At 48.1% G+C, this 25,384-nt stretch overlaps 1 protein-coding gene across 2 annotated transcripts in view; it reads right to left on the reverse strand.

Moving 5' to 3' along the window:
- Window positions 1-4,091: 4,091 nt before the first annotated feature.
- Window positions 4,092-25,384, reverse strand: part of LOC144733457 (uncharacterized) — a 186,333-nt gene continuing 165,040 nt past the window's right edge. For both annotated transcript variants that reach the window (XM_078615365.1, XM_078615364.1), the window contains 4 exons: window positions 14,565-14,712; window positions 13,460-13,670; window positions 6,715-6,851; window positions 4,092-5,277 (listed from right to left, as the gene is read on the reverse strand). In XM_078615365.1, the coding sequence (XP_078471491.1) occupies window positions 5,274-5,277; window positions 6,715-6,851; window positions 13,460-13,670; window positions 14,565-14,712 (500 nt within the window). In that variant the 3' untranslated portion in view covers window positions 4,092-5,273. The remainder of the gene's footprint in view (window positions 5,278-6,714; window positions 6,852-13,459; window positions 13,671-14,564; window positions 14,713-25,384) is intronic.

The raw sequence follows: 25,384 nt of genomic DNA on the forward strand, positions 1-25,384 counted from the left end.
TGCGTGACGTCATTTATGGACGGCCCCTAATTATGGAAATGTAGGATACTTTCTGGGTGCGATTTCTTTTGGTGGCATTTTTCTGGAAATTAATATATATAGCAAAACATATACAATAGAACCCCTCTTAAGGATGGTAATTGGTTCCACAAAACCGGTAGTTACGTAATTTGGTCGTTAAGTGAGTATAGGAAATACGTTGATTAATCGATGCTTTTTTTATTCGAATTGCGTTCCCTAATTCGGTAGCCACGTTTGAGTGAAACAACATGATAAGGCGGTATTGAATGTGAGTTTTAGGTTTTTTTGTGTGCTTGTGCACCGCTGTCAATGCATTATCACCAAGTAATTTCGTCAAAGGGCTGTCCAGATGGAAAACCCTAGGAGTCCCAGATCTTATATGTGCGGCGCAGAAGGCAGCACAGTCCACCCCCACCCTATGCAGTGGCTTTTGGATATTTTTAGACTTGTGTGTTGGGATGTCTTAAATATTTGTTTTCGTCACGAGTGATGAAAAAACCAAGTAACCAAGCTCAAAAAAATGATAAAGTTAGAAAATAAATAGCCAACGCCCATTTAATTAGTGGTTTATAAAACGATTTCCGGACTGGCGGTTAGTTGACTTAATTTTCTGATAAGCGAGTGCGTAATAAGCATGAAAGTCTGACGCGCTGACAGCCCTCTTGTCCTACAAAGCCTCTAAAAGTCAACATCCACCGTCGTTGGACACGCAGTAAGCCACTGATTAGCCATACTTAGGGGTTTGTGTGAATGCCTGAGATTCAGAAACCACAGATTCCGCATTGCGGTCTCTGCTCACGCGACGGAGGCATCGTAGCACAGAGTCCAAAACGCAAAGCGGGAGTTTATTGGATACGGGAGTTAAACGTGTCTTTAAAACGATGTTAATCGCAGGCGTGATGCCTCCGCTCGTTATGCATTTCATAATATAATCAAGGCGGATTAAAACCGCATCCCGCTCCCTCGGACAAAGATGTGCATGTTGATACATACTATGGGGTTATTTAAACACTGATTAACCGAGATTGTCAGTTAGGTTCAATGAGCTATTCTGATGGAATTGCAATTGTCTGGTAAATGTGGCCCATTTATTATTTACAGTCGTAGGTGGGCGATATAACATCGTCAAGCTCAACTCATGGGGGGGGGGGGGGTAAGAGGTAAAGGGGACCCCTACTTTTCTTTAGAGCTCCACCGGTATCCGATAGGGGCCAGCCGCCTTCCCTGCTGGCTACGCGGCCGTGGCATCTAGGAATTCCTGAGGAGCAATAGGTCTGCCCAGCTCGATGTTTTGGTCTGGACCAAGATCAGGAAAGGGTGATGATCGTAGCCAGAAAAGAATCCATGTCCTCTCTGGACGGACATCGCTCCTGGCTCCACGCGACACCTGCCGCTCTTTTCCCTCGCCCCGCCTCTCCCTCCCCGCTCTTTTCTCTCCCCCAATCGTGTCCCTCGTAGGGACCTCTCCTAGAGCACGTCATGGGGTCAGCGGCTCTTCCTCCAATGGGAGAGCTGCAAGACTCTGCTCTCGGCTACTTGCCCCTTCCCAATTAAGGGGTTATGGCAGCTGTGCTCGTGCTACCAGCACATTTGCCCTGTAAGTGTCCTACACGATGGGGCCCCATTACTTATCAGCCTACCAGTTTTTTGTCGCCCCCCCCCCCCAGCTACGACCAGGCCCTATCCCAACCCTCTATCAATCCCTCTTGTTTTACTGCATCTAAACTACACCACCACCATTACCTACAATAACTCAATTTTTTTATTTCAAATTACCAAGTCTATGTACAAATTTGTAATTGCTCTAAAATAAGGTAAGATAGTACTCTTTAAAACGCGCATTGATCTTCCTGGTCTTGGTTACTGGTGGGTCCTTCATGCAACGGATATATGCGATGAAGCAACGATGCCGACAGGATTTAACCATCCCTGCCAGAAATCTAGCGGTAGTGGAGTAAAGATGATGGAAGAGCAGCCAGGCTCTCCTGAATAACTGTCTAGCTTGGTCAATCAATAGCCTTTCTGGTTTCATTTTCACGCCGTCTTAGTAAAACATTCATGAGGATTTCAACTTCTCATGAAGGTTAGCTAAGCTCCCCTCCAGCTCATGTTATTATGTGGGAGGGGGAGCTCAGCGACGGAGTTAATCCGGATAAATTCCTCTATCTCTTTCCTCATCTCCTCTCTTATATTCCTCATCCAGAAGCTGCCTATCTAGGGACCAGAAGTTACTCACTCCCTCATTGGGGTTTAAGATGTGCCGAATTATTATTGGGGCACGGTCGAGCAGCTGCATGTCCAGGATCTTAACCTTAATGAGCTGTGGCAAGGAGGTTTGGAAATGCGGAAGTAGTCGATTATGGATAGCGTCCTGTGTGCCTTGGACATAATTTCAGCCAGAAGTCTGCGCACCGTTTTGATCCTAGGTAGTTGCACGTGATTTTTCAAAAGCAGGGTCCAGGACCAAATTCCAGTCCCCTCCCATAATAACCTCCCCACTCTTCTCGACCAGGACAATCGCAATTGCGGTGTTGATGATGGTGGGTTATACACAATCAGTCGTGTGATATCTCTGCCCTGTAATTTTACCGCAAGAAAAACATTTAATGCTCTTTTTTTACCAAGATGTCTATACCTCTGCTGCCCGAAGTATTTGTGGCGTGGAATACCTTACTGGCCCTGGGAACCCCCCCCACCTACGGGTTGTGGCCGGGACGCCACACCAGCCTCTGCTGTGTGCCGGCAAACCTGGACAAGTCCTGTGTGGCACCTATTCACCCACCCCACCCCATAATGCGCATGACTGCAGTACTGTGTTCATTCCGTGGTGAAGGGATAAGGAAGAGAGCAAAGCATCCAGCGTCACCGCACGCAGGCAACGTGTTTATCAGTGGTCAAAATATAAAAATCCATATATATGCGAGAGGTTGTGGAACAGAGTCTGCTCTTTGTTTTTGAAAAACGCGGGAAGCAAGCTTGTGCGGACGACAAGCACGCGTTCCCCACGTCGACACAAAGCAGGCGTGGAGGCACGTCGTCGACTCTCGTGTAGGTGGTGATGGCCCAATTGTAGAGAGGAATGCCGGAGCTTCGAGCAGATGTAGTCGAAAGTAGGATCGAGAACCTTGAGGAGCGTTGCCCTCGACCCCCTCCGAATCCTGATGTAACAATAATTTGAACGTGTAACATGCCACACGGTTTTTCTTGATCTGGAAGGAGAGAGAACAACTGATGATCTGTGTGCTGATGATGGTGGTGGTGATGATGATCTCGTCATGGCTGTTCACTTCGAGGAGTGGGAGTCTGATGGTGAGCCTGGATCGTTCCAGTAAGAGGTAGGGCCTTACCATTTGCCCTACCAAATCAAAGCAGTACCTACCTGGATATTTTGTATATCTTCAAGTATTCCACTCCCCTCAACTCTGCATGATAGGCAGTTGTGGAAAGAGTGGAGGTGTTCCCATACCTGGCCAAATTGGTTATGATAAACACCCAGCTCTGTCATTCTGTCAGTAACTGTGATTAACGGATTGGTTGAAGTGCGTCACGTGACCACGAGCAAGCAGCCAACCAGAGGTGCGCCCCTCCCAAACATGTATGCCCCCGGATTGGTTGAAGTGTGTCAAGTGCCCGCGAGCAAGAGACGGGTGAGTGAGAGTGAGGCAGAGCCGTGCTCTGTCCACTGCTGTCCTGAGGGAGACGGGTGACAGTGAGGCAGAGCCGTGCTCCGTCCACTGCTGCCCTGAGGGACCCCCGTGCTCTCCACTGCTGGCTTGAGGGAGAGCCGCGCTCTCTCCGCTGCTGTCCTGAGCCGTGCTCCGTCCACTGTTGCCCTGAGGGAGCCCCGTGCTCTCCACTGATGGCCGCCTGAGGCTCGCGCTCCCGGGGTGCGCTCCGTCGCTTTCAGATGTTGTGTTCATATTTTGTTTGTTGCGGTTGCACCCGACTCAAGAGCCGCATGGCTCACATAGCTATACCAAATAAATGAAACTTGTAACATCGGCCACAAAGTGTTCATGTAATGCTAGTCATGATCCATAAAATATTTTTGGAAAGACCTCCAGGCAAAAAATAGTACATACACAAAAGATAACATCTTCTGTGAGAATTTTATTTCTTTAAATGAAAACGTATTATGAATATCATTTTGACTTTGGATTTTTTTAAGTGTGTGTTCTTTAAATGTTTTTCACACTTATATTTGATGGAAAATATTACGTCTCTAAAACAGTGATATACAGTGCAGTATTGCGGTGTATAGTGATGGACACTTGTGGTTTTCAAGTTGCCTATTTTCAGTCAGAAGGTAAACTCACGGATGGTGGCAAGTGTTCTTATTCCACAACATCGTCAAACTGTAGATATACAGTTTCTCATAAAATTACGTTCAATTACAATTGCAAATAAACATCTAGTAAATGGGCATAATGATGGAAAATCATTATTCAACATTATATGCAAACAAAATGGATTGAATTTCGATTAATAGAATTGGTAGTGATTTACTTTTCATGACAAACTTTGGGATTGAGGAACTCCAAGAGTTTGGGAAAGATGTCAGTAAATTGCTATTTTAAAAGCAAAACTGAACTCTACAAATCTGAAGATTTGAATGAATATCTGGACCATCACGTTTTATAAGACATTGTATATAAGCGATGGCCTTGAACAAAGGCAGTGGTTCTTAACCTGGGGTGGACGCACCCCCCTGGGGGTGCGAGATGCCATTTCTGGGGGTGCGAGACATGGCCATAATTTTTTAGAAGGTAAATAATCGAAATACAAATTAACCACGGGCACGTAAGTACAACTACTTTGTTTCATCAAACCTATGTATTTATTAACATTATATATGTTTCTATGATTGAGAACCAAAGGGGTGCAGGCAAGGCTGCAGTAAAGGTTAAGAATCACTGAACTAAGCAAGTAATGATTGAACGCAGGTGCTTTGTCGTTCTGAGTGTACACATTTTTTCAGTCCTCCATTGTGGCAGTGTACTCCTCACCGATGATCTCAACGTCAGGTGAGTGCACGGCTGAATGCTCCATATAGTGAGGCTGTTTTCATTCAAGTGGCGCTGGGACTGGACGGCGTGGAAGCATCGTCGTCGGCACAGCACCAGTGTGAGTACCAGCAGGAAGAACAGCAGCAGCAAGCCCAGAAGTGCAGCCGCAGCATTGGAGAAATACGAGTATTCTCTGTCTGTGAAAACGATCCGGCACTGGGAGCTTGCAGGATATCCGGCACTTGCTTATCTGCGCACAAGTAAGAAACAATCTTGATTCCTTCCACACAGGGTGCGGTTACGAGGTCTAATATTCCAATGCTCAAACAAATAACTTAGCATTGTGACAATCTAGAACACCTACACATTTTTACAATCATAAATTGTAAACCATAAGTTGGTATATTCATTTGGTATTTGTGCCATTTTTTACGAAGATGCTTTGTTTCACAGATGGAATTAGTTTGCCAGTAATGAGCGATGTTACTACCAACATTATCCAAAAGAGAGATGTTTTGGATTAGATCACGTAAATATGAATAATGTCCGAAACAGAAGGAGGATTTCTCCACAACTCTGGATGTTGCCTGATGAGGCCGGTTGTTGTAATTACCTGAAAAACGTCACGGGTACTCGAACTGTAAATGTTGTGAGTTTACTCTCCAACACAGAACCGGTTAGTGCTCAACTAGTAACTAATCAGCATGTTTTGTTTACGTGACAAACCTTACTAATTGGCTGTCGGGTGGTGGCGGGTTTAACGACACATTTATATTTACGCCATCTAACCCCAAAAATAACCTCTAATGGATTACTATGTGTAATCTGAGTAGACACAGGAATAGTTTGAAAGAAAGACATCATTGTGCATCCAGTAAACCACAGGCCAACAGAAAGTACCTTTTAATGAACAATCTATTATCTATTCAATCAGTGCCTGTTTGTCATATTTTTTAAGTGACTTGAAAAATATAAAATCTAACTTAATACAATAGCCACTCTGCCACTTCCAATATTATATATATTATGTAATAAAAGTAACAATGTGGACATTTATATTCAATTATGACTGAAAATATAACTAACTACAATATCTACAGTGTTGCCCCATGCATCAATATCTCAACTCTTCAGGACCTCTCTCCACCCTATCCAACATCTCTGCATACGCTATATCCTTACCCCAGCTGCAGCCAAGACCCTCATCAGTGCATTTATCACACCCGGAACGTGTCTGCTACAACGCTCTCTCCTCTACGGCCTCATCAAATCTCTCGTCGATGCACATTGGTAAATGGGGTGCGTGGCCAGGACTGGTTCAGATGTTGCTTGGCACTGACATCATTACTCATCAAATTTGTGACTGCTGTGATTATTGGGCTCAAATGGGCTGCCGCTGAGGTTATAACTAAATGGGATCATATATTTATCGTAGTTTATTGAGCACCTTGACCAAGGTGAAGATGAAGGTGAATACAATTTTTACTTATAAATAATACAATAGCAAAGAGCAAATTATGACGAATGGATTAGATGGATGGGGAATGAGTGGTAGCCATGAGGAGCTTAAGGGGTCGTGAGATGCGCTTGGGGAAAACAAAAGTGCATTGCGACAGAGAAGTGGAAGCTAATTAGCGAAGTTGACAGCTCAAAGTGGCATTGAGTGGCATGACGTGATCGGACTCACCCGTGTGTTGGCGGCCGCGCTTCCTCAGTGCCCACCTCCCACTGAGCCAGACCTTCTGCTGGGATGTGATGGTAGACCAGGGGGCCGCCTGGGTCCGCAGCATGGTACAGCGCCACGCACGGCCCTCGTGCATCCGTCTATTATTGCACAAAGACAAAAATCCCTCGTATAGCCTGAAGAGACTGTTGGGGCAAGTGCTGTTTGCACTTGCCCCAACAGTCTCCAACAGCACGCCCGGCCGCCTTTGTCTCCCCAGTGGCGATGTTTACACCCCACACCAGGAACTCATTTGAGGCCGAATCGACCTTGGGGAGATCCACTACCGGTTCAAATAATCGTCACTGTTGTCGGCCGGGAGGGGAAATCAAACTCGGGTCGCCGGGTTCGTAGCGCAGCACATTACTGCTCCCCACTATTGCGTAAAGACAAAGATTTCCCGTACAGCCTGCACAGACTGTTGGGGCCCTCGTGCATCCATTTAATATTGGACACGCATACACACACACATACAGGCGCGCATAAACACATTTGTTTTACAATGCAGGTAGCCCTCAATTTACAAACAAGGGACGAGTGCTTCGAAAAACACTTATTAAACGACATTTCGTAAAATCGGAATGGCTTTTCCCATAAATTTAATACGAACAATTACGGATGTGTTTTAGTCATTCCAACCCTACTCGATCTAAAAATATACACCTATATCAGAACACGTGAATAATTCAAGATATTAATTTAAACCCTGCGACTTGGTCGCGCCACTGAGCACAGAGCCACCGACTCGGGGTGACAACATCACCACCATGAGCGGCCGATGTTGAGGCGGCCCTGGCAAACTGAATGCCACATCGCGATGGCGGAGTTGCTGCGCAGTCCGAGCGCAAGCCGTGATCGGGGCCTGCGACGTTTACACACGCACTACGACACGCTCGCCACTCCGCTCCCGCTAGGCCTCGGCACACCACACCTCGTACCTTACCCACGTCCTTCTTCACTCACCACCGCTCTTCTTACATTCATCTTCCATTACATTTTTCATATAATTTATTTTGTTTCATTTTTTCATTATTACTTTGGCGTCGCCCGAGTTTTGGGTGGCGGCAGATCCCTGCACCCAAACCCGCCCGCCTCCGTGTTCACTGCACACGCCTCGCGGCACTACAACAGCTGACAAATGCCGTTTACTGCAGTGTCACACAACCCGCCTTAACTGCCGCATCGCACAGCTGTTGGGCAGTGCGAGTAAACGATGCCTGCTGCTTCGACTCACGAAGCTGGAGGACGCTGGCTGTATTGTTCATGCGGCGTGGCTTAACAGCCGCCCGGGTACGGTTTCTACCAGCAACGTCCTCACAAGGCACCTCTTCCGGTACTATCAGCGATTGTGAGCTTGGCGTACCCCAGCATCGCTAGCAAGTAGGAGATCTACGTGCTCCATCCAATGTTCACCACCATCAGCGAGTGGGAACGCGAAGCAGACTGTCATCTCCTCAACACGAGAGAGTTGGCTTGCCTGCTGCCCAGCACCACCAGTGAACGGGAGCTCTGAGTTTCGTCCATCCTGCTGCATCACCTGGAGCACAGCGCGTGGTCAGCTAATCCACTGGACCTCGTGTTCTTCTGGCTGCTCCATTGCACGCCCCGCCTGCGTGGTTCTGTACGCCCGTGTATGCGCTCAACGAGTGTTTACACGGGCGTGTTTGCATCCGCTACGTATGGGGAAGTGCTTGCTGACAGCGTGGAGCTTGGACAACGACACCTCGACTTGCTGCTCAGGGCAGCAGAGCCGCTGATTGGAGTCCACCCGAATCCGGGCCCCTTCATCAGCACCATCGGTGCAGCACAGGCTGATATAATAGGGCTACGACATGCACCATCTCTTCATCATCTGCACCTGGAACCCGCGCTCCTGAGGACGCTCTCTGTCCTTCTCCGAGTTCAACGTCGGAGACTGCATCGACACCGTGGTTGCAGAGGTGGTAGGGGCCGCCGTTCACAGGTCGACCTCGAACCAGCCAACTCCTCTATTCCCTCGACACCTCACCTGCACGGATCTTCACATCTACCTTCACACATCCGCCTCGGCCTACTCAACGCACGCTCCATCAGCAATAAATCAGCCCTGATTCACGACACCATCTCGGACCACCACATCGACCTTTTGCTCATCACTGAGACCTGGTGCAGGCAAGACTCTCCGCCAGCCATCTCTCTGGAAGTTGCGCCCCCAGGATACAAGGTTCTTCATAAACCTCGCGCAACTAACCAGCGGGGTGGTGGCTTAGCGGTCGTTTACAATGCTCACTTGGAAAATTAAAGAGCTCTATCTACCAATGGCTCCCGCCACCTTCGAGGTCCAGTCCGTATCCCTTACTACTAACAACGAGTGCTTTTCCATCATTTCCATTTATCGCCCTCCAGATGGCAGCATCAACACCTTCTTAAATGAGCTTTCGGAATTCCTATATCTGATTCCTAACCCATCTCACAGGCTCGTGCTTACAGGTGACTTTAATTGCCCCGGCAATACCCCAGCCTCCATTGATAGTCACCTTGAGTCAACTTTGGCCTACCATAACCTGGTCATCACAAACTCAGGCCCCACCAGAGCTTCGTCAACAAACGTTGAGAGCATGCTCGACCTGGTTCTGGAACCTGACCAGCACTGACGCATCACTGCACTGGGAGTTTTCCAAACTGGTTACTCCGACCACCGCCTCATACTTTCTTCTAGTTATCGTCCCATCACTAACCTCTCGAACCTCTCTAAATTCCTTGAACGACTAGCCCTCGCCCAGCTAAAACCACACATCACCTCCTCCGCAAACTACTGCTGCTTCCAGTCAGCTTACCGTCAAAACTATTCCACAGAAACAGCACTCACTAGAGTGCTTGATGACATTTTAACGATCATTGATTCCGGCTCAACTGTTGCACTTGTAAGTCTGGACATTTCGTCAGCCTTCGACACCATCAACCATTCGCTCCTTACTTCCCTCCTGAAATCTGACTTCGGTATATGCGGCTCAGCACTCAAGTGGATAGTTTCGTACCTTTCTGACCGGCAATCTTCAGTCAGGGTGGGCATGTCCACATCGCCTGAAACAACAGCATTATGCGGGGTTCCCCAGGGCTCTGTTCTAGGTCCCCTGCTCTTCACAGCCTACACTTCCCCGATCGGCCGGCTCATTGCAAGCTTCGGTGTTAAGCATCACTCATACGCGGATGACACAATTCTATTCACCGCCATCGATTCTAGCAATGCATCTGGATTCGAGAGGCTCTCGGAATGTACCACCGCCGTGCAACAATGGTTCACTGCACACACCCTAGCCCTTAATCCGAAAAAGTCAGTGGCCATCATGTTAGGTACCAAGCAACGTCTCAATTCAGCAGCACTCCCCACACACATACACATCTTCGGTCACAGCATCAAGTTCACCGACCACTTCAGCTACCTCAGTGTCATCCTAGATTCAACTTTATCCTTCGACCGTCAAACCAACCATATCATCAGCTCATGTAACTTTCACCTGAAGGCTCTTAGACACATACGTCCTCTCATCTCTACTGAAATTGCCAACACATTGGCATGTTGCATAGTTGGGTCTCGCCTTGACTATTGTAACTCCGTCCTAGTCCGGACCTCCGCTGGCAACCTAAAGAAACTTCAAAGACTACAAAATAACCTAGCACGCGTCGTCATTGCCCACACTCATCCCCGTCTCGACTCACTAGCTTGTCTCCGTGCTCTCAACTGGCTACCCATCGCCAGTAGGGTCACATACAAGACCGCCTGCCTCTGCCACAATGCCTTCATATCCGCCTGCCCGCCGTACCTTTCTTCATTATTGACAACTTGCAGCTCAGCACACGGCAGATGCCTGCGCAGCGCGACTCACGACCTCCTCTTGATACCAAGATCCAGGATGGTCATGTCTATGCGCCGCTTCTCGGTGGCAGCCCCAACAGTCTGGAACGATATCCCTCTGCACATTCGCAGCATCACCTCAATCGCCTCCTTCAAGAGAGACTTAAAAACCCACCTCTATAATCATGCTTTTGAGCGACTCTGAGCTTGGCTCCACGCCTCTGAGTTGCGGCCACTACGTCTGCAAATTTGCGCGCGTTACAAATTGAACTATTATTATTATTATTAAAGGGTAGGGTAAAGGTAGCTCAGAAGAATTACCCGGAAGGGTAAAGGTAGCGCGAAGTATTACCTGGTAAATACGGTGCCTAGTTTACCACTAAAAGCTCCGTGGCGCAGTCCGTGGCCTCCATTTAACAAGTAATATTTAAAACAACTTTAAAAAATCACGCTTTTATTAAACCTTGTTCATGTGTAGTTCCCTAGTAATTACCCTGTAATCGGGTAATTTGTATGGGGTAAGGGTAAAAGGTAGGGTAAAGGCAGGCTCGTTGCTTTTTACCTATTACCTTTTACCTTACCTGCTAAAGGGTAAAAGGTAGGGTAGAGTGATTGTATTGTGGTAAGGTAAAAGGTAGGGTAAAGGTAGGCTCGTTGTTTTTAACTTTTACCTTACCTTGCCGAGGCCTAGCTCCCGCTACGACGCGCTCGCCACTGCGCCCTCGCCATGGCAAGCCTCGCCACTGCGCCCTCGCCACGACAACCCTCACCACGGCAACCCTCGCCACTGTGCCCTTGCCACGGCAACCCTCGCCACTGCGCCCTCGCCACTGCGCCCTCGCCACGGCAACCCTCGCCACTGCGCCCTCGCCACGGCAACCCTCGCCACTGCGCTCTCGCCATGGCAACCCTCGCCACGGCAACTCTCGCCACTGCACCCTCGCCACGATGCGCTCGCTGCTGGAAAGCAGGACCGTCAATGATAGCAGAGCAAATCGCTTCCGTAATCAGCAATGCAGCGATGCGAACTTTGCCTGAGCCAGAGTCCGCACGAGTGTTATAGCCGCAGCAGCTCGCTAACGTGGAGCTAATAAAGTGCCGCTGCGTTACTGCACCCCCGCGTGCGGCGCCAGTGGCCGACGAGAATTACGTCGGCCCTCGAAGCAAAAGAAGCCCCCCTGTTTCAGCATGCTGGTGACTCCCCCGCCTCTCTGGGCGTCGTCACGTGACGCAGCGCGATCCTTCAGGCCAGACCGGCACCGTGCCACAAGGGTGCACATGCTTCGCAAGACATGCACCCCCACCTGGTCATTGGGTAAAGAGGGAGGCTCCTTTTGACGTCGGAAGCAGCACACATAATTTTGTCGTGAGGCGGTACGAGCGACTTCACGCACCCTTGCCAATTTAACAACAGCCGGGCGTCTGTCTCTCCTCTTTATCAAAAACGGAGAAAAAAGATTGCAGCAGTCAGCTCACAATTATCCACACTGCAGTCTGACTCCGAGGCATGTAAAAGCAACGAGCGTTGTGAATCGGCACTCTTTAACATTTCTGCCACGCATTTACAGCGTCCAAGCTAAGGTTTAGGCGCCACGCGCGGTAACGTCGTTGTCGAAACAGCAAATATTTAATTGTGCCGCGTGGCGAGAACATTTTTGTTTACAAATATTTATGTGGACCAGAAACCGGATGCCACTCAACGAGCAAAAGGCAAGGATAGATGCGCGGGTTCCTTGCTTGTTTGAGGCTCTAGCTGTGTACAAAATATATACAGTAGATCATCGATTATCCGGTGGCTTCGGAGGAAAAGGGATGCCGGTTTTCAAAAAAGATCATTATTTAAAATAGCTTATTTTGGCACATTCTTGCATGACATTATATTTTTAGGTGTTGTGTATATGTTTTGGAAGTGTCTTAAATGTTTGTGAAATTGGCATAAACATACAAATAGACAAAAATATCCTACTGCAAAAAGATGCCGTATTTACTGGAACGTACTTTCCACTCCAATCTCAAAGACTGTGCATGGGGTGATGTACGTAGTACAGTAGTACTACTACGCTCTTGTTTCTCAAAAACTTGTGTTTGACGATTGCCGGACTTATGCGAACGCCAAATTACACGCACTTTTCAGCGGATCGCACTGTATATATATTTTTATTAGTTATGAAAGATGTATATACGTGCAGTATATTAATTGCTTAATTTGTATGTATGTAGTGTATAATGTAGTGTTTTAAATATTTTACACTAAAATCAAGCATAGCTATTTTCTTTGTCATGCACACGGTGCCAATCGCCGGACTGGTGACAGTCTTCAGAGCGGTTTTGCCGGATCGGCCCGGGACCGCCGGATAATGTTGGAAGCCACGGATAATCGCGCAGCACTGGATAATTTTAATTATGAACTTATATATATGTAAACGTGTAACTCTTAACTACTAGATGGCTTTAGCCTTGTTATCTACAACTCGTCCCCCCCAGGTGCAGAAAGAAGAAGTGAGGCTTTTGGGTAGGGGGGCTGGAAAATGCGACGATGAGCACAGAGCATTCCATGGCCCAAAGGGGAATTGCTAAACATGAACAAACCATTGGACTGGTGATCAGCAGCGTAGGACGAAAAGAAAAAACGCAGCGCTCAGTTTACTATCAAATGGCAGTATTGTCATTGTTAATTCTTTTACCATTTATGCTTCTTTACCCACGAAAGCCTCACTCAATCTCAACTGAGTTATTTGCAGGTATTTTTTGGCCCCTGAATAAGAATGTTTTTTGCACAAAGACCAGTTTCAGATAACAGACTGTCAGGGAAGCGTAAACCACAGTGGCAAGCACACACGCAGCAGCAGCAGCGCACGCAAACCTCACACTCACCACTGTGCTGGCCACCAGCGGCACACCATCCACGCAGCTGCGAACTGCTATCAAGGTGCAGTGGGGCCACTCGGGCCCATAGGGGAGCCTCTCCCCGGCAGCAGCAGCAGCGGAAGCAGGGTCCACGCAGGGGGGTGGGCTTAGCCCCCAGAGGCGCACCTGCACTGTCTGCACCGGAAACTCCAGCAGCTCTACCGGGATGGCTCGCAATCTGAAAAGCATTTGTGGAAAGGCCATAATCGTCGTGAGAAACACAACACCTAGTCCCTCGGTTAACAGCGACATGAGTTCAACGGTTTTTGTGGCTAATGTTTCGCCTCCCATAGGAACCATGGTTGACCGACGTTAACATTGTTGACTAACGTTAAAGTTGTTGACGGACATTAACATTGTTGACCAAACGGTAACATTGTTGACTACCGTGTTTGCGTTATGCACGAGGTGGCGCTAATTTCAGCCAATTCGAGCGCTTGTAAGTGGGGCTGAGCTATGCTCTCAGTCAATCAGTGACACCCATTTTATGAGCCATTCAGATCTCGACTGGATTTGTTTACATTACGTATTCTGTTTTGGCAGTGGAAACAGCTCTCTTAGAAAAGTTAACCGAGTGACTACTGCACTGTGTGTGATGGTGGGTCCCTAATTGTGGTGCCACGGTACGAAAACGCACTCTGCCGCCATCTTTGTTTACATTCGCTCAGCCAGTGAGAGATGACAAATGCTCCAAGCCAATTAGCATCCCACATGTAATAGGGACATTTCTTGCATTATATTGCAATTTCCCATTTTTGAGGGATGACGACTATATTACGCTTTTGTTTTAGTTATAATAGATTTTTGGGTCGTGAAGCGTGGTCCACCTCACACAGCCAATTCATAAAATGGCTCATAAAGTTGCCATGTGAATAGAAGTGACAATGCATTACTACGGTGTGTTGCAGAGCAACGTCCTAACATTCAACAATTATGGATACGACTATTTCTCTTGGTTTATTCAGGAAACGGTGGCAAGGGATTGGTTATGGAAAAAAAAAGGATTGGATGCAAGTCACGCCCAACAAGTTGTGCGCTTTTACTAAGCAGTGAAAAACAGAGGAGCGCTCACTCGCTGGGGCGATGCTCGTAGCAGCTGCCAAAGTCCACGTACTCCACCAGCAGGACGCCATCGCCGTCAGTGAGCGTGCGGGGGCCGCCCTTGACGCGAGCCCGGCACCAGCGGCCGTCCTCGCTGAATGGCGCCATGCAGAGCGAGCCTGTAGCCATGGGCACGTGGAAGTTCAGGGGGGATCATGGACTCCCACACAACAACAACAACTTGATAGACACATGTTTTGGGTTCGGGGTAGCTTATCTAAATATTTAAACAATTTATAACATACTAGCGAGAAGTACCCGGCATTGCCCGGTCGAAAAAGATACACACACATATCGACTAAGACACACACATATGGACTTACGCACACACATCGACTCACACACACATACATAGACTCACGCACACATTGGCTACACATACATAGACAGACACACAGACATTGACTTTAGATATACACACATGGAGTTACACACACATCGACTCACACACACACATATGGACTTACAAAGACAAAGATCCCCCATATAGCCTTAACAGACTGTAGGGGAAAGTGCTGTTAGCGAGCACCTATGAAGGCCGGAATGGTACACGAGAGGGTGGGTGGGTGGCCAGCACCACGCCCGGCCGCCTTTGTCTCCCCAGTGGAATGTTTACACACCGCACTGGGTACTCATTTGAGGCTGAGTCGACCTAGGGGAGGCCCAGAACCGGTTCAGATAATCGTCACTGGTGTTGGCCTTGAGCAGAAATCAAACCCGGGTCGCCGGGTTCATTGCGCAGCGCGCTAAGTGCTACACTACGGCTCCCCATATGGACTTACACACATGTGTTGAGGAGTGGAGTGCTGACGTCAGGTCACACTCGCCTCGGGGGAATGCCGTCAGGGTAAAGTGACGTCATGGCCCCCGCGGTATTTGAGGGGGGACCCGTGACGTGGACGGGGTCTTCGCCAAGAGTCAGAGGAGTGAGTGGTTAGGAAGTAGGGGGCTCCAGGATAGAGGGATTGAGAGCCAGGCTAAGGGGCTACTTTACCCGGCCGGCCGAGTTGGATGAACCCTGGGTCAGTGCTGTGGGAAGAGCCCGATAGCCTGGTGGGGTGTAGGGAACTCCCAGTACCCTTCCCCTGGGGAGCTTAGTTAATAACCCTCGTGTTAACCCCTTCCCCCGAGTTAGGCGTAAGCCCTAAATAAACGTTTGGCGTCAGCCCCTACACGACCGGCTTCAGCGTCCTTTTTAACCACACAACATTTGGTGTCAGAAGTGGTCATCGAACTTTCGCTGATTAATTTGAAGAAGCTGTACCCTTCGCTGCCATGGTGTAAAAGCTGGCAGCGAAGTGCAAGACCCAACCGGAGGTGCGGATGGACGGCGAGGGCTGCACCTGGCCTCTCCCTGCGACGACCCCGGAGTCCGGGGCTCCGGTGATGTGCCCCAGGGGATGGGCGACAGCAGCCTGCATGGGAGGAGGCTGCGGGCCCGGGCTGGTCGCCATCGACGGCGAGCTGGAGCGACGTCGCTGGTCAACTCGACCAGCTGCTGGTGGCGAGGGAGCGGCCGGGTGTTGGTGAGTGATGGCGAAATTGCAAGATGACACAGCTGTGGCGTTCGCGCCGTTTCGGCGGTGGCATCGTTCCCGCCAGTTTCACCGTGCCGGCGTTCCCGCCATTTCCACCGCGGTGGTGTTCCCGCCATTTTTCAGCGTGCCGGCGTTCCCGCCATTTGCACCGTGACGGCGTTTCTCGCCATTTCAACGTGCCGGCGTTCCCGCAATTCAACGTGCCGGCGTTCCCGCCGTTCCCGCGGCGGCGTTCCCGCCATTTTCAACGTGCCGGCGTTCCCGCCATTTCAACGTGCCGGCGTTCCCGCCATTCCCGCGGCGGTGTTCCCGCCATTTTTTACGTGCCGGCGTTCCCGCACTTCCCACGGCGGCATTCCCGCCATTTTCACCGTGGCGGTGTTTTCGCGGTGGCGGCGTTCCCGCCATTTCTGCAGTGGCGGCGTTCCCGCCTTTTGTGCCTTGTGTGCTGCGCCGGCCTGGCGGCGCGCCGCTGCAGCCCTGTGATTACGGGCCTCCCTCCCCACATTGAAGTAAGAAGAGCGGGGGAGGGCATCGGTGGTGAGAGCGAGAGGGGCCCGTGATTGAAGAGAGGGTTTCGACGTTGGAGACACTGCTGGGAGGGACTTTTTTCAGTTTGACTCTCCGGTTTTGTGTTCCTCGCGGACGGTTTTTCCCTCAGTGTTTGTTTTTTTGCATATTGGATTGTGCGAGTGTTATTTTGTGTTATTTTGTTGTTATGTTGTGGCCAGGAAGAGGTTAGCTTAGGGGTTTTGGTTTGCTATTCATAGGGATGTTAGTTGGGTGCTTGGTGTTGTGGTGTGTTGCTGTGTGGCGTTTTTGATGCTTGGCGTAGGGGTTGTTGTGTATATACCCCCTTTTTATTTTTTTTAATATTATTATTTTTTTAAAGAATTATTCTGCCAACATATATAATTATTTTTTTTTAGACACGGGGCAACGTGGAACGAACACGCCCCCACACTTCCACAGATGCGCGCATACCTCACCTCAAAGGGCTAGAGGGCATGAAAGAGGGCAATAAAGGTCATAAAAACTCCCCTAATTTCACACAAGAGGAACAAGGGAGGGGGGAATGGCAGGCGGAGGGTTAGGATGACAATTTCGTTAAAAAGCCTTACGAAAAAAAACCCGTTGATAAAGACAAAACCAGGCCACGAAATATATAATTATATTCTTAACAAAGGAAACAACATTGACGACAAAAAGCACAGACGGGTTTTGAACCATGTTAGATAAACAAGTTACCAACTTAGCCATGAAGATTAAGCAGACAGTATCTATCCTCACTCCAATTGGGAACCAGACTACAGTCTGCACCAGAGTCGCGATTCATCAATTGTTAATTAAATACGGACATTATTTACTTTAAATAATTTCTACGCGGCCGGGCCGAAGCATCAAAGAATAATTATGGCTTGGGTCGCTCCAAAACAAAAATTCCTAGCCGGGATATCAGATTAAATAATCACAAGAAGTCAAATAATAAGTACGGAATTAAAGTGGATCTCCTAGAGGAGCTAAGGGCGGAGAAGTCTCTCATAATTAACCAAACGCAACATGGCCGTCTTTGTTTTCCCGAAGAGGATCTCCACACCCACACACCAGGGGCCAGGAGATTGCCCCAATAAAGGTTGGAACACATGCCTCCGAAGATAAATAAATAAGCGCATGCGCCGGGTGCTTCCACCGTGGAAACAACCGTCTTTGTCTCCCCGCAACACGGACAGCAAAAATTGCACACGCGAGCAAATAACATTTTTATGGGGAGATCGGGCCATGATGAAACACCGTGAACACGGTTACGGCATAATCAGGGTCGCTCGCAATCAAGTCACAATGGAACTAAGCAGCAAATAAGTCGCATTTCAACTTCCAAACCAAAACAAACTTGAGCTGTGCGAGACAAAAGATATGATTCCCGAGCAAGGGAGGGAATCATTAAGCTCGCTTAACGCGTAGGTTTTCACGACAAATATTATTCAGAAACAAAAACATGGATTAGAATATTTTTTTTTATAACTCGATGCGAACGCAATCGTCGGTCTGGTTAATGGATAACTTAGGTGGCGCCGTCACGAGGCCCCCACCCCTCCTTCTAGAATAATTACACAGCTGTGTCTTCAAAGCTAATAAACATACGGACTAACACACACGGACGGACACGACACACACGGACGCACAACTTCACCCCCACAGGAAGGTTTTATGACAGCCTTTGAACAACTCGGGAAACTGAGTGGAATTTCCCGATATAAGCCGAGGAAAAATCCATTCAAGCCAGATCATCAGGGGCTCTGGGCCCCATCTCGTCTCCGGGGCTTGAGCCCCCACCATCTCGTCTCCGGGGCTTCAGCCCCACCACAGATCGTCACGGGGCGTCGGCTCCACCTCCTCTCGTCACCGCCAATGAAGAAGTTTTTCGTCATCCAGAATGACGAGGTTCACGGGGTAGCGACGTGCAGCAACAAGCCGAGGTCTGCACCACCTGAGAAGAATCGCTACCCTGAGTCGCCGAGCTGCGAGTGAATTCAACAAAGACACCAACGTCCACCCTGCCACGAACGAAACATCGCTCCTCGTCAGAGTGACGACCAGCGAACAACCCGCAGGAAGGGCGGAGATCGCCAAGCGAGCAAAGCAGAGAGCGCAAAGCAGTGGAGAAAGCCTGATTGAACGGCTGTGAGGAGGAGGACAGCGCCATCGCATGCGCCGTGTGTTTGAGGCGCACACCGACCAACGGCCAGTGAGAACAGACTATACGTCCAGAGCGACGGCGAGCATCGTGCCGACTCAACAATCGTCCAGCAGTGGAGAAGCCGGGGGCTGCCACCAAGAGAGAGCAAGAGCCATCGCCTGCGCCGTGTGTTTGAGGCGCACACCGACCAACGACCCAGTGAGCACAGCCGCGTCGTCCAGAGCCACAAGCCAACACAGCCTGAAGCAAGGGCGAGTGTCCGTGTGAAGTTGGCAACGATCAAGGAGAGAGCCACAGCAGCAGCACGACCCGGGCGTCACCGAGCGTCGTGCCAACTCGTCATCTAGCAGTAGAGGGAGAGAGAGCGCAAGAGCAGCACGACTCGGACGTCACTGAGCGTCGTGCCAACTCGTCATCCAGCAGTGGAGAGAGAGAGAGAGAGAGCGCACAAGCAGAGACGTCCGAGCGAGGGAGCAGCAGGGGCTCGCTGCGGCCACGCCCAACCCAGAGAGGAACTTCGCTGGCGGCGGGTTGTATCCTCCCACACCACGCAAGCTAACGACACAACTCCCGGCTCTAAGAAATTTAATTAATATTACGAGGGGACAACGCACACACAGCACGCACACGAATAAGACTTAAACATTTTTTTTTATCTTTGCGTTTCAAAAAGGGTTGCCATTTCGAGGTGGTGCGTTCACTACCAATTGATCGTGCAAAGCAGTTGCTGCCGTCGAGTTACATGAATAAGAAATGTTTTAGTCATTCAATTTCGTTAATTGCATAATCTTGCCCATGAATTTATTGACGTATACTCGCTTTCGCATACTAGAGTGTCATGTGCTTGTTTAGAATTAAAATTTCTTAACACCAACTGTTCGAGTGCTTCTTTCCAAGTCCATGCAAAACTGTCTTATTCATAAGAGCTGTTACCTGCGATGAGATATGAAAATGGAGACCTAAAATATCATAACACACACTAGGATAATCGGTAAATGTTTAATCAATGATAATCATGTTATCCTGATTGATAAACGAAACTAAGCCTAATTATCATAACTGCACACATTAACATAGTCACAAGCTTCCGCATAAATTACTACGATTATCTCCGTGATTATCATAATTTATGCATATAATCACATACATTATCATAATTTATGCATATAATTACACACATTAACATAATTAATGTGATTTGCGCATTTTTCGGGAAATTATTAATTTTTATTATTTTTTATCAAAATTTCATAATCCAACATATACAACAGGGTCTAGGATTGGTTTGTTGTTGGGGTTGTCTAGGATTGTTGTTGTTTATATGTGAGGGGACGTGGACAGCCGAGACGGCTGATTTTTCTTCACAGGGGGGGGTGATGTAGAGTTGTAAATAATGACGTTACGTCACGCTCGCCCTCCGGTGCAGTGACGTCAGAGAGTGACGTCATGCATGGCGGGTGGGACGGTGACGTCATGTCCTCCGGGGATATTTAGGGTGGGACCCGTGACGTGTTCTGGGTCGTCGCAAGGAGCCACGAAGGTGTGAGGTTGGAAGTTGGGACCCAGGGTAGGGGGAAATTAGCGCCAGGCTAGAGTAGCCTGTGTGAGTGCTAGGAATCCCCAGTACACTTCCCCTGGGGTGTGGAGTGTGAGTAGAGATGGGAACGTGTGCCTGCAGTGGGAACAGCCCAGCCGCCGAAGGAAGGCTAGAAGTTTAGAACCCCAACCTCGTCGCCGGGCGGTGATGGCGTGCCCCCGCCCGGGGCAGACGAGGGGAAGCCGTGCCGGGGTGTAGAATAATGGGAGACAGTTCCACGTGCAGACCAGAGTTCTGACGCGCACCATAACGGGGGCAGGCGTCGGGTGTGGAGTGTAAGCAGTGAGTGTGTAATACTCAAGAGTGTAAATGACATGTGCAGAGTGGTTAATAAACAACTGGCGCAAGCCCTTACATGAAGCTCCGTCTACGCATGGATCTACAAGTCTCCAGTGGTGTCAAGAATAACCACACAACATATGGACTAACACACATATTGACTCACACACACACACATCGACGTACACACACACATCGACTGACACAGACACACATAGTGACTTACACACTCACATGGAGCCATGCACACACATCGACTAACACACATCGACTAACACACACACATGGACTTACACACACACATCTGGCGTTGCCCGGGCTAAAACGACAGACACATCGACTTACGCACATACATATAGACTCAAACACACACATCGACTCACACACACACACACATCGACTTACACAGCAATCCCCGATGATGCCACAGCTAGAGCAATTCTCTCTCTGGCGAGCCTTAGCGAAGAACAGTATGAAAACAAAGGTCTTCCCAGTACTGGAAGGTGCATAAAGGAAATAAATGACTCCATTTGTAGTCTCAATGTCTTCCAAGATTTTCATGTAGGCTTCCATTTGTGCATCCATCAGCTTTGGTTAATTTTCCTAAATAATTAAAAGCTCTAAAACATCACAGCATATTTCACGTAGGATCTCTTGAGCAAGGGCATGCAGTTTGTCCCTGTAGGGTGTTGGTAATCCCATAGACGTGAGGTATTTTCCACCAATGGAGTGCAGTTTGTCCTGAAGGAGGATGAGGGCCTGTTTGAAGATGACATCAGAAAAGTTGATGTCGAGGTTTGTATTTTGTCATTGAGCTCCGTGGAGGATGTCCTCACTCATGCCTTTGTATTTTTGCCAGAGTCCCATGGGGTTATATGGGCTGCAAACTTGAATATTCATGCAGAAGAGCAATGTCAGTTGGAAAGGGGACTAACAGAAGCTTGTCATAGCTCTATGAAGATGGTGATCATCCGCAAGAATTGCACGAAGATTGCAAGCTTCCCCATATGTTTGACAGACAACTCCTTCCACTGTTTCGAGGTCTTGGAAATATGTGGGTCCTTTGGCAACATGGAGAAGCATTGGGAAAAAGTAGCACTGCTGATTGTTAGGATGAACAGTGTAGACTCTTTGTAAGGCATCAGATTTACCGTCATCAGCACGTCGCTTCCATTTTTTTTTAGCAGTCCATCTATAGTAGGAGGGTTGGCAGAAAATGGGTCACTTGGGCACAAAACAAAGAATGCCATCAGGGTGGTATCTTGTGCAGCCAGGGTCTGTTGTTGGGCATTTCCTTCGGTGAAGTAGATGCGTTGACCATTTTTGAGGTGAACTGCCAAATGGACGACTGTGGGGGAACAGTCATGGATGGGGAAGGCAAGAATTCTCCAAATGGCCTCATTGTTGCTGATGTATCTTCCTTGAAAAAAAGGTTTAACCTCATGCACACTTTGCCTCTTGGTTTTGTAAGGCAAAGACAGCCATGTCAGAGCCTTTGTTGATGTATTGGCAAACATATTTGATGGCTTTTTGTAGAATAGCAGAATTTGACGTTAAAGTGGGCCTGGTAGATCTTGCAGAGAAGAGGGAACGATCCACCTGTTGTCAACTTTAATATCTGAGTTAGTGGCAGATCTGAGCGTTGTTTTAAATCCTCCATGCTCAGTATTTATGCGACGATAAAGAGGATAGCCATCATGGGCCTACTGAGTGTCTTTAAAGTAGTTTTGTAGATACCTCTTGGTACACCTGTGGGCTTGCATACATGGCGCATTTGGATACAACTGGCCACATGGGTCATGGACCATTTGGTTGCAGACCACATTGAAAAAGTGCAGGGTCTTGATAGGGGTCAGGTAGCTCAGCACTGATAAATGTGTCAATGTGACTTGCATGAATTGTTTCCCTCATCCATAGCTAAATGTGAGCATGAGGAAGACGACGTTTTTGCCACCCAATGGTGTGCAAGTTACTGCTTGTCTATCCAAGGATGCCGCCTTCGTTGGTTGTAAAAAGCATCATGAGGTCATCAACTTTGAGTTTAAAGATCCTCACTAAGATGTCATGTCTGTCTGGTGGCTTTTGGTTTGGATAAAGGTAAACCTGGATCTCCTTTCATTTGGGATTGAAAGTGAAGGTGATAAAGAGATGGGGCCTGCCATATTGGCTGATGTACGTCATGGCATCCCGAGTCTTCTCCTGCATGTATCTTGGTCGAGCTGTGAATGAAGGCAAAATAGCTAATCTGCCCACATTCTGAGCGTTTGCATCTCCGTCGGCATTTATGGCGTCCCAGAGATGAGCATACTGTTCACACGCAGGCGGTTTTGATTCAGTTGAATGTAAAGAAGGTGCTCACTCTCAATGTTGGCATGCTCATTGACAACATACTGGTGAAAGAGGTTGGCGCACCATAATGTGGTTTCCTCCTCTGTCGATGATGATGAAGAAATAAAAGTTTTTTTAGAGGAGACAGTTTTGTGAGGATGTCTTTGTCTTGCAGCTTTGTAATTGGAGGAATCTTGACGTGGTACCCATCTTGGACTTTCGACAGTAAAATGTGTTATTGTAGGGCATCGTATGCTCTGTTAGTGTCAGGAAATCGTGCGATGGTGTTTTCTTGGTACGGAAGAACAATGTTTCTCTCACAATGTTCCTAACCCACCGAAAGAACAGCAACATCAACAATATTTAGGGCATTGAACCTCCCTACATGCTCCCCGCTTTGGAGGAAAGAAAAGGTGAGGTAATGTTCCCACAAATGTAACAAAATGATAGAGTAAATGTAATTGGCTGTAACTACGAAAGTCCAACGTATTTAACAGTATAACATAGTACTCAGCATCGCAGTACTGCGTATCAGTAAATAGCATGACGTGAGCAATGGAAACAATAGAAATGCATTGAAGAAATAAGATGAAGTCAATATTATAGAGCAGCAGTACGCACAGGTAAGTTGAGAAGCAGGCTACAGTCTAGATTATAGACTGCCAGTACGCTGACTCAATGACATAAGCATTGCTAGAGTCGACATAATAAGCTGGCAATACGGTCAGCAGCTGAAAGCAGCCTCCTTTTGCCCACTTCAGCAATTGTTTATTGCTGTGGTTGTTTCCACCTGATGACAGGCACTTGTGTTGCGCTCGAAACGTCGTGATTTAATTTATTTTCTACCTACGTGACTTACCGAAAGAGCCAAAAAGTTTGAGTATAGGCAACATATTATAAACTAGCATACACTTACAAATGCCCAAAAGCAAAATTAGCAGTGTAGATAATAGTGGCAGTGCATTGACGTCAATTAATCTGCAGGCAGCAGCACAGACTGGCAGTACACTGGTGCAGCGTCATAAAAAGACACCTAAATAAGTAAATATTTAGCAACTAATTATTGAAATATTAGTTGTCTGCACACAAACATTATTTTTGTAATATGTGCTAACTTATTTGTTTCATAATAGTAAACAATCTACGTGAGTTCTTCGAATGAAGCAATTAAATCGTACTTTACATTGCCGTGGTGAGGCCTAGTCCCGTGCAGAGCCCGCGGCCTCGCCTAGATTGCCTAGCCGGCGGAGGTGACACCTTGGCCAGGCTGGGGGCTGGGCCGCTCCACCCCACTATAATTGAGCCTCGTCGATACGATGCTACATGCCATCGTGTTGGCTACGTCATGACTCAATAGTGATCGAATGTGTCGTAGAGCCTGTTATGAAAATTGCTCAACCTGACTATAATTTTGCACGTGGTGTTCTTGCGAGTCTGTTCCGTGACCTCCTCTTGCCAGCGGCGGGCCTTCTACACTTCACGTTGGCCTCAAAGTGCACCTAGCATGGCACATGCGCCGTGGTGATGTCACTGCCACTTGGGTGAACGGCGGTTGTTGTTTCAACATATGAAGCTGCAGGAGTGGCTGTTGCCACACCACTCTGTTTAGCCTTCTTGGAATAAGTTGTCAAGTGGCGAACTTGTGTATAATAACCTTATGTGCAAACCTACACAGGCATGTTGTATGTATGTGTGTATAGGTGCTCGCTAACAGCACTTGCCACAAAAGTCGGTTAAGGCTCTATGGGGGATCTTTGTTTGTATGGAACTTCTTTTGCACCATACATAGACAATCGTGCTAATTGGAGGTGTGGGGGAAGGACAACAAATGAAACACACAAAAAGCAGTTCTAAAGAAATTAGTTTTCAATGTATATTTAAAAGTGCATAGCTCCAGTGGCTTTCTAATATCAGAAGTGTGTTCCAGAAAGACGCAGCAGCGCATCTAAAAGCGTGCAATGCCGTGACCACCATCTTTGTTCGATGGCTAGTCAAAAGCCGCTGTGAGGATGACTGGAGTTCGCATGATGGTTCGCGTTCCTTTATGAGATGAGCAAGGTATTGTTGTTCATTTGTGGCAAGCACTTTGCGTGTAATGAGCGTGACCTTAGTGTATTTGTTCAGCAACTGGAAGTCAATGCAGTTCGGCGAACACCGGACGGACATGGTCAGATCTTGCAGTACACGTGGCAAATAGTTTGTATACGCTGCAGCTTGGTAATAGTTTTGCCAGATGTCCCGTAGAGTAGCGAGTTGCAATAATTGAGCCTTGTCGATATGATGCTACATGCCACCGTGTTGGCTACGTCACGACTCAATAGTGGTCGAATGTGTCGTAGAGCCCTGATATG

Source organism: Lampetra planeri, chromosome 47, assembly GCF_965212315.1.
Source record: "Lampetra planeri chromosome 47, kcLamPlan1.2.h2, whole genome shotgun sequence".
Taxonomy (NCBI): domain Eukaryota; kingdom Metazoa; phylum Chordata; class Hyperoartia; order Petromyzontiformes; family Petromyzontidae; genus Lampetra; species Lampetra planeri.